We start from the raw sequence: 9,959 nt of genomic DNA on the forward strand, positions 1-9,959 counted from the left end.
TGAGCTGTTTGCCCAGTTTTCTGAATTACTTAGAGAGATTGAGAGAGTCCAATTCACTGGGGAGGGAAGATCAGAAAAATTCCCTTGAGGCTGGCTGGAGATTTAGGGAAAAGAGTGTGCTAATATTCTCATATCCCTGAAGACTGGAGTCCTTAGATTTCTTATCTTTTCTTTTTGTAAAAAGACTGAGCCAGAAAGTGGCACAGTTGGATTAGATTAGGAGTTCTTAATCTTTATAGGCAGTCTGTCTGAAGAAGGTTTACACTCTTAGAATATTGGTTTTTTGCCTACATTTGTAACAAAAGGAAACGCCAAATTTTAGTTAGAAGTTTAAAAAAATGCACTTTTCCTCCCTATCTGAGGTCCCCATATGCATTTTAAGGACCTTTGAATTAGATGGCGTCTGAGTTCCCTTTTAGCTGGGACATACATTTATTCTCTTATTCTTTCTCCCTTTCCTCTTCCACTCACCAGTTTAGAACCTTGTCACATCTTCTTCTGTCCCACATATCCCACCCTTATCACTACCCTGAAAAGAATTAGACAAATTAGTTTTAAGAACGACACAAATGTAGCCCAGGAAGGGTTTGCTGGATGGGCTTTAATTGACAGAGAATCCGGTGGGTTGGTGGGGAAAGGTAGGGTATAGTGGGGGAAGACTTCACTGCTTGGAACGGCCAATGTCGTGGCAGATACCAAAGTTGGTGTTAGTGATGGAGCCCACGATTGTCTTGTCCACCTCGCAGGTCAGTCCCTTCTCACAGGGACACTTGTAGTAAACTCCATAGAGTGTCTAGGGAAGACGCAAGAGCTGTTACATCACTGGACCTATCTGGGTTCAGTCACTGGTCTCTATTGGATCGAGGCTGCTGCTTCCCACACCTCTGACATGGCAGTTGCACAGGGGAAGTCCAAACCATAGGAAATTCCCCCTAGAAAAACCCCTCTATTTATCTCAACTTTGATAGCACGTAGTCTTCCCTATACAGCAATGTATTTGGTGTTAGAGATCCTGTTTTTGACCGTGGGATCTTGAGTTTACTATTTCCCTGATTTGGGCTTCTGTTTCCTCATCTATAAAATGAGCAAATTGTATTGTTGAATACAATCCTTAGTGCCTTGTAGCCTGAATCCTTTGAGCAGCTGGTCCCTGATGAGAAAAGGGGTGGGGAGACATCTCAGGACATTTTAGCTGTCTCTAGAAAGGATTCCTGGCTTCCTTCTCCCCCACCTGCCATCTCTGACTCTTCTCCCATTTAGAATCAGTAAAACTCATAAGATCATAGATTCAGACCTAGAAGATTAGAGGTCTCCAGTTAATTTGTCCAAAGTGACATAGAAAGGAAGTTACAGAAGAAGAATCTGAACCCAAATGTTCTGACTGCAAAGCCAGTGCTTTCTCCATTGTATCACAGGAGATAGTGCTTGGATGCCCTGGATGATGACCTCTGATCATCAAAAGTAGGTCGGCTAGGTAGTACAGTGGATAGAGTGCCAAGCCTGGAGTTAGGAAGACCTGAGTTCAAATTTGACCTTAGACATTTACTAATTTGGTGACCTTGGGCAAGTCACTTCACTGTTTGCCTCAGTTCCCTCATTTGTCAAATGAGTTGGACAAAGAAGTGGCAAACCTCCAGTAAAGAAAAATCCCAAATAGGGTCATGAAAAATCCAACATGATTGAAAACTAACTAACCAACAATAATCAGAAGTGCAGTGGGAAAATTACCAGATAAGGAGTCAGGATTTTACTCCTATTTCTTTCTCTGTTACTAGTGATCCTGTCCAGAAACAAAGCATATCTCAAGGGTCAATGTGATATGATGGAAGAAGTACTAAATTTGGAGTCTGAAGTCCTGAGTTCTAATCCTACCTTTGCCACTTACTGTCTATATGATTTTGGATAAATTATTACCCCTTCTTTAGGCTTTATTATGGGACTAAATAATCTCTAAGGATTTTTGCTGCTCTAAATCAGATTCTAACATGCCTCTGATAGTTATAAGAGTATAGATTTAGAACTAATGGGAACACTGGAGTTCATTGAGTTCAGTCCCCCTCCCCCATTTTACAGGTGAGGACACTGAGACTCAGGAAGATGAAATGACTTTTATCGAGGGTCACAGAGGTAGTAAGTATATGTGAAGCAGGATTCAAACTCAGGTCTTCCTGATTCAAAGTCTAGTGTTCTGTCTACACCACCACCTCTTCTGTGGCCCCAGGCAAGTCAGTAAAGTCCCTGGATCTCATTTTCCCTATTTCTTGATTTCTTTCAGCCTTACTTTTCTCATCTGTAAAAGGATTAGGGATTATTGAATTGGATGACCCTAAAGCCTCCCCATTTTGAATCAGTGATTCTATGATTCTTGTTGGTTTTAAATGGAAGAAGAGGAAAGGATGGGGAAGGGAGTCCTTTCTAAAGTGAAGAAGCTGGACTCAGTGGCCACTGAGGTCACTTCCAGTTCTAGACTTCTAATGCTACAATAAAGCTAATCAGAACAGGGAAAGCAAACATTATAATAGCAGCAGCAGTAGTGAGGAAGTTAGGAGACCTGAGTTCTTGTCCACGTTCTGTCAATGAATTACATAATTCAAGTAATTTTTTCTTTCTAAATCTGTTGCTTCCTCTTTTATTTGTTTCTTTTTTGTTTATTCCTCTGTTAAACTATAAGGTGGGACCAGGTGATGCTCCTTATTGGGGAAGAACCTTCCCACTTGGTGGACCCCCATCCTAGCTGCTCTCCTTTTATTCCTCACCCACAAATCCCTCTTCTATTTTCTTCCCTTTTTCCCACACCTTACCCAGCCCTCCTTGGCTACTCACCTTGGGAGAACATTCACTATTCTCAGGGGCTTTTTCAGAACAGCGGGCCATGCTCAGGCCACTAGTTCGGTGGCAGCATTTGCTCTTACACTGGACACTATTCATACACAGCTCCCCATTGTCCTGTGAGAAAGCACAGCCCAATCAACCCCACTCCAATCAATCTGGTGAAAGTCCCCAAAGGACTAGATATGGGTAGGAGTGTGCTGGTAAATGTTTAACAATCAGGATCTCCACAGGCAACAATAATTATGCCTACATTTAAAAACATTTTATCACTTCACTGATATTTTCTCAAGTCTTAACCTACTCTGATCCAAGACAATTCTAAAGGACCCATGATGAAAAATGCAATCAATTTCTGGATAGAGAACAACTGCAGATTGATGCTTTACATCATTGCACATGCATAATGGGTATCATTATTATGTGCCTTCTCAATGGGAGGAGGAGTTGGTGGGGAGAAGAATCTGGAATTCAAAATAAATTTAAACATTAATGTGAAAAAATAAATTAAAAGACTTTTTTAAAAAAGAGATATTTTTCTTAAGTCTAGACAATCAGCAAAACAATATTTCTGGTCTTTATTTGTAGCATTTGCTGGTTTCCAAGGTCTAAATACTCGTTCTGAAAATTTGATAACTGTCACAAGTTGGTTAGAACTGCCTCCAATACACTCCAGCTTTCAGGTTTTCTAAAGTTTCTTTCAGGTATAATCAATGACTCAATAATTCTCTTTTTCTTTGATTGCCTATCTTCAGAACACAACCCCATCTGTAATGATGGAAATCTAATTCCTTTCCTTGTTTCATTTCCTCTCTTTCCCTTTTAGGAGCCAATCATTTATTTGCCATTAAATTGGAAGCTCTGGAGGATAAATGTAGCTCGAATATTCTGCCTTTTTCTGCAAGCATCCTGATTCATTTCTACCTTATGTGGTTCAGTTCTTCTGTAGTGCCCTAGGCTTCCCTACATGAAATTTGGAGGTTATGATTGGCGCTACACATAGGCAGAATTTGTGGTTGCCTATGAGGCATATTTTCCCAACCCCCAAACAAATGTTATATTTGTTTAATGATCTTCTGAAGAGCTATGTATTTTGACTGCTTTAAGGATAGAGTTAAGTCATTAACCCATTAGCCCTCATTTATACAATGACCTGACTAGTATGAGTTTATCAGTTTTTAAACTAGCTGGTACTTTGGAAAAAAAAACAGCAGAGATATAAAATAAGACTAAGTTTTGTTGGGGAAAAAAAGAGAGAAAAATCTGAGTATGGAGCCCTGCCTCATAAGTGACCCAATCTGGAATGCTGGCTACTCTCTAGGCAATCGGAGGAAAGAAAGGATGCTACAAACTAAAATTTGTCTGCAGGAGAAGCATATCTGGTGTCTCCCAGCTTAGATATGTAGTAAATCAGTGAAGTTTGTGTAAGCACTCATCGAAGCAAATTAGTACAATATTGAATCTTGGTAAGGCTGTGTACTACAGGATACATGTTTGATAAGGCATCTTGGTGCAGGATAGGTAACATGATGCTTGCGAGATCCATGGAATATCATGTAGGCAACTTGGTAAGGCTTCAATATAGAAGACTGGAAACGTTGGGAGAAAAGGTTCATGGAAGTAAGGGGAACTGAATTTTAGCCCTGACTGTCACTGATGAGTCCATCATGTGATCTTATCATGTTATCTTCCCTACTCTGATCTTTACTTTCCTCAAGGAGGGTCTTGGACTAGATGATCCCTAAGATCCATTTCTTCTAGCTTTTTGATTTTAAAGGTAGGTATTGTCATTAGACAAAGTTCTTCTTCTTCTCAGCTCTGCCCAGAGAGCTGGTAAGGGAGCTGGATAGCCCAGGCTTAGCCCAGGAAATCTGCCTTTGGGGACTCAGAGGACACAGGAAAGTTTCTCTTACCAGGTTCATGATCAGGCCGCGAGGGTCAGGGGCAGCATAGGCTACAGCCAGGGAGATGAGCAACAGGATAAGGACCTTCTCCATGGTAAGAGGTGGTGCTAGGGAACACAACAGGACTGAGGAGTCAGGAGACTGAGACTCCAGGGGCCCCGTGGTTCTGATAAATCCACATCCTCCCTCCCTTGTGATCACTCTCCCCCAATCCCACAGTGCTCCTTATCTTTTGGTGTGCAGGTGCCCAACTGGCCATAGATAAGCTAAGCAAGCCAGAAACTCCCACTGCCCATGGAACCATATGTTAGTTTCCCAGTTAACCCATGGATCGCCTGACACTGGTCCCTTCCATATCTCCCAGATGTCCCTGAGATGATCTTGTCCATCCTCCTAACCTAGGGCAGGGCCCCCAGCTTAGCCTCTGAAGTAGACCAAGAGTTCTAGAGTATAGATGTCTTTCATTCCAGGAATGCACTTAGACTGCACAGAGAATAAATCTGGAATTGAGAAGACCTGAATTTAAATCCTATCTCAAACAGTTATTAGCTGGGTGATTATGGGCAAGTTTCTTACCTTTTGCTAACCTCAGTTTCCTCATCTGTAAAATAGAGGCAGAGATAACAGTATAAAATGTAGGTGTTGAATTTAGATGCTCCCTAAGGCTCCTTCTGATTTTAAGTCTATGATCTCATGAGGGTTCATATACTATTCAGAGCCAGCTCTAGGGGCCATTTTTTCAGAGGGATGATGTAAGGGTCAGATGAGATAACACAGGGAAAGAGGTTTATAAATCTTAAAGACCATCTAAAAACTAACTTATTGTCATCTTTTGTAAGAAGCCCTTCTCATTTCCTCTCTCCAACTCTCCCTCCCACCAAACACACCATGTTATCTATACCTTCCCTCTGAGATTATATTCCAACTACTCTGTGGAGATCAAATATATCCATGTATAAATAGCTTTTTCACATTGTCTCCCCCAGTGGAATGTAAGCGCTTACTGTTTTTTGCCTTTCTTTGTATCTGCATAGTATCTGGTACATAGTAATAGTAATAATAAATAAATAAATAGCAAATAGTAATTAGTAAATGTTTACTGACTGACTAAAAATATCTTAGAACTGGAAATTTCCTCCTCTGTATAACAAGGGGTTTAGTCTACTTGGCAGCTGAGATTGCTTCTGGGGTTTAAGTCAATTATCCTATATTGCTTCTTGATCTCTGGTTTCCAGTGGGGTTAAAGGGACGCAGGGTACATCAGTTCTTTGGGTAAAGCTTAGGTCTTAAGTACCTAAATGGTGGTTTTCCCTTCCCCATTCCACCATCAGAATTTTCTAATTCTCCATCCTGGATATTTAGAGCCCCTCAGTCTTATGGACAGACAGACAGCTAGCTAATCTAATCAACCAAATTTTGCTAAAGTATTAATGGGTCCTTAGGTAACCCGCTCCCAAGAAACAGTCACAATTTTCTTGAGACCTCCTGAAGAACAAACCTTAACCCAGAAGGTTTTTTAACAGTAGGGATTTTGGTTCTTCTGATCATTTCTTCAGGAAATGAACGACTTTTGGTCCTACTTAGGATGGTAGGGAAGGGTAGTCAGAGTAGGTTCAAGTGTCTGAGTCCCTGGTGAAGCTTATAGTTTTAAAAATAAAGTTATTTTCAGCTAAAACCCCTTGGAGATAGAAGGTACATGTATTATTATCAAGAAAGAACCATGATATGGGAGAGAGAGAGAGAGAGAGAGCCAGTCTTGGAGGTAGGAAGCCCTGACTTCAAGCTCTACTTCTGACTGTGTGGTTGTGGGACCTTAAATGGTTACTTGACTATGCTTTTCTTATCTGTAAAATAAGAGGGTTGAATGGGATGGCCTTGGAGATTCCTTCTGGTTCTAAATATATGACCTTGTGACCTGCTTTATAGATAAAAAGATTGACACTCAACAAAGTTCATTGACTTGCCCAAGATTACACAGCTACTAAGTGTTAAAATAGGGGTAGTGGATTAAATGACTTCTGACCCCTGTTAGCGCTAAATCCATGATACTATGACTCTCTGTTAGGTGTTTTTTTTTTCAGTACACCACAGTGCTATTGCCTTTCCACTTCCAAACCTTTTCTCTGAGTTTCCTCCAAAGGGTCCCAGAGCCTGGAACAGGGAAGGCTAGGCTAAAGCAGGCAAACTCTACTGACCATTTACTGAGGCCTTTGGGTACTGGGAACATCGCAGCTGCTGTTCCTTCTGTTTGTCCAGTCCTGGGAATTGCCCAGCTTTTCCTCAAGGTCTAAGTGCAATAATTGATTAATAGGGTTACCTCCCTTATGTACACCCCATCTCTGCAGGTGTAAATGTCCTAGATCTGACTTCCCCATGGCCATCCACCCAACAAAATAGAAAGGAGATGTGTATGTGTGTGTGTGTAGATCATAAGATCATAAATTTAAATCTGGACAGGGACTCAGGGGTCATCTGGTCCAGTCCCCATATTTTACAAACAAGGAAACAGACTCAAGAAGAGAAAATCATTTATTCAAGGTTATACAGGAGGTATCATCCTCTCCCTCGCTTCTTCTTCTATCTAGTCCTATTTCTCTGTTTCTCTGCATTCCCTGAGGTGTATGTGACTGTCTGTTTCCGTCTCTCGAGGTCATCCCTCCCATTCAGCTTGCTAAAGAAGGTTAGGAAATGCCCTGAGTTGCCATCTTTTCCCACTCAGTCTCTTCCAATCTATTCTCCTTTCTTCAATCTCCACAAGTTACCAGGTTTACCAGATGTTTTTTAAGTCTGCATATACTCTCCATTCTCTGAAGGCAAGTGTGTAAAAAGAAAGAACATTGCATAAGGAAACCTGAGAAGGCCAGATTCCATCATGACCCATCTGTACTGTTACAAATGAGGGACTATCCCTGAGAAATTTCTGAAGGAAAAAGAGAAATGAACTCTTCTGCCCCCTAGTCGCACTTCCTGTTCCCATTAGCTGCTTAGAAATTTTTCTTCTCCTAACCCTGTTTATTTCTCTGTGAAGAAAATATTACCTTATAGTTTCATAGTATGTGTGTGTACAAATCCCTTTTTGCTCACCTATGAAACAAGGACCTAAAAAAGTAACCTAGTCAGCAAACACTTGACTAACTTGCCAAGGGGAGAGATATTGCAGCCAAGAACAGCACAGATTTAGAATATAAACTATATATAATCAAATATAAAAAAGGCTGATGGAATAGTGTAAGTGGAATATTGCCTCAACAAAAAGAAAAACTGCGTGTGTGTGAAAAACCATCTTTAAGAAAAAAGATTTATGAGAAAAAATTGACAAGACAAAAGTATCTTAAATTTAACTAGGATGAATAAATAAGAGAATTTAAAGAGGATAAATGAGTAAGAATGAAATGAGGACAACAGATAGAAGTGGAAAAGATTAGCAAGCTTAAAAAAATTCCTTTTCACCATCAAGGAAAATAGAACCATTACACTACACTACATCATAGTCCCAGATGCCTACAGAAGGAACCGGACCAAGTGCATATGGAAGAGATACATCTAAAAGTGAAACAATGGTGAGAGCTTTGAGGACTCTCATCTTCCTGAATTTAAATTTAACCTAGACATTTACTAGATGGTTGACCCTGGGCAAGTCACTTAACCCTGTTTGCCTCAGTTTCCTCATTTGTAAAATGAGCTGAAGAAGAAAATGGCAAACCATTCCTGTATCTTTGCCAAGAAAGTCTCAAGTGGGGTCATGAAGTCAGACATGACTGAAAAATGACTGAGCAACTGGAATAGAGAAAAAGATTGCCCAGACATTCCTATTTGTATATGAATTGGTCCCAGAACATTGCAAAGCCTCCTAAATGAAATCTATTATCTCTCAAAAGTTTGGCTCATCACAAGTGGCTGAACATCTATTTTCTTTGTAACAAGTTTATTCTGGCGCCACTCTCTTGGGGGTAGGCCCCAGAAACTTCCCTGGGTTCTCAGGTACCCTGAGGGTTTCAGATGGCTTTTTCTCTACCAAGCCTCCCACCAGCTATGCATTTCCCCCATTTGTGAGAGGTCCAGTGAATTACACCAAACTTCCATGTTGCACTGAAAATTTGGTTGCTTTTCCAAAGAAATATTTACTTCAAATATATAACATGAATGAAAATTTATAAATTTCTTTTACTATCTTAGGGCAAAATCCTTTTCTATACTACCTCGATCTCAAGGAATTAAACTCACAGTTTAGCTCAATTCTTTCATAGCATTGGTTCTAAACTGTTCATATCCAAAAGGCAGCATTTTTAAATTTCTAGATTCTGCTGGGCTAGAATCCCAAAGGTCTCTCTATATAATTATATTTATTAGGGTCTCAATTGGGTGATAAATTTGGATAGAGTGAACCTCAGTGGAGTAAGGGTTGCTGAGTAATTATAGTAGAGGGATAGCAGTAGTGGTAGTGGGACTTTCCCTCCAGGAAGATTCAGAGGATATGAAAGAAAGTACAGCTAGGATCAGAGATGAGCAGAGGTGCAATGTCATCTGGGGGAAACTAACTTTCTGTGCATATCAAAAGTAAAAGGAGAAAGAGGTAGAAAAGGAAGGGAACTTTAATAAATTAGGAATGAGTATTCCAGAGGGCACAGTGGAAGAAGGGGGAATAACTATGGAACAAGGGAAAGAATAGTAATGAGATGCAAAGAATAGGGAAAGATTATAACCACTTGTGGGTGATGTTGATATCAAGAGTGTGATTCTGCCTGTGTGTTCATCATCTGAAGTGTCATAGAAGAGCAAATAATGGAAGATACAGAATGCATCTCTGACTGTCTTCTGAAACACTGTTCTTTATCTCATAACATGTGCCTTACTGTCCCTGGAGGGAGAGTCAAAATATTCCTTGCTTCCCATAGCCAAACTTCTATAACCAAATTCCTAGGAAAAGCAATCTATACTTTGTTACCTCCTACAATCTATTCTATGATGTACCTGTCTTATTATGTATCAGCTCCAACCTCAGATGGTTGCTTTTTAAAAAAATTCTTTAAAAGAAACATTACACTCATACTAATTACCACAATTTGAAAACTAGCTATTGTTTAACTGAATTAAAGATAAAAAATAAATAAAAACAAACAAATCCTACACTCCTTTCTTTTGGCATACTAATTTTACACAATATAAATCTGTTAAAATTAAGACAAATAATAAAGGGAGAGTTTCCTAATTGACAGGTAGTACTTT

The 9,959-nt window shown here is 40.0% G+C and overlaps 1 protein-coding gene across 1 annotated transcript; it reads right to left on the bottom strand.

Annotated features, from left to right (window-relative positions):
• Positions 1-581: 581 nt before the first annotated feature.
• On the bottom strand, positions 582-4,860 carry CLPS (colipase). Its single transcript, XM_051996503.1, has 3 exons — positions 4,743-4,860; positions 2,824-2,946; positions 582-793 (listed from the first exon to the last, which is right to left on the bottom strand). Exons 1-3 carry the CDS (start codon positions 4,824-4,826, stop codon positions 662-664), a joined length of 339 nt encoding a protein of 112 aa, XP_051852463.1. The 5' UTR covers positions 4,827-4,860; the 3' UTR covers positions 582-661.
• Between the last annotated feature and the right edge of the window lie 5,099 nt (positions 4,861-9,959).

The sequence above is a fragment of the Antechinus flavipes genome, chromosome 4 (genome assembly GCF_016432865.1).
Source record: "Antechinus flavipes isolate AdamAnt ecotype Samford, QLD, Australia chromosome 4, AdamAnt_v2, whole genome shotgun sequence".
NCBI classification, from domain to species: Eukaryota; Metazoa; Chordata; class Mammalia; order Dasyuromorphia; family Dasyuridae; genus Antechinus; species Antechinus flavipes.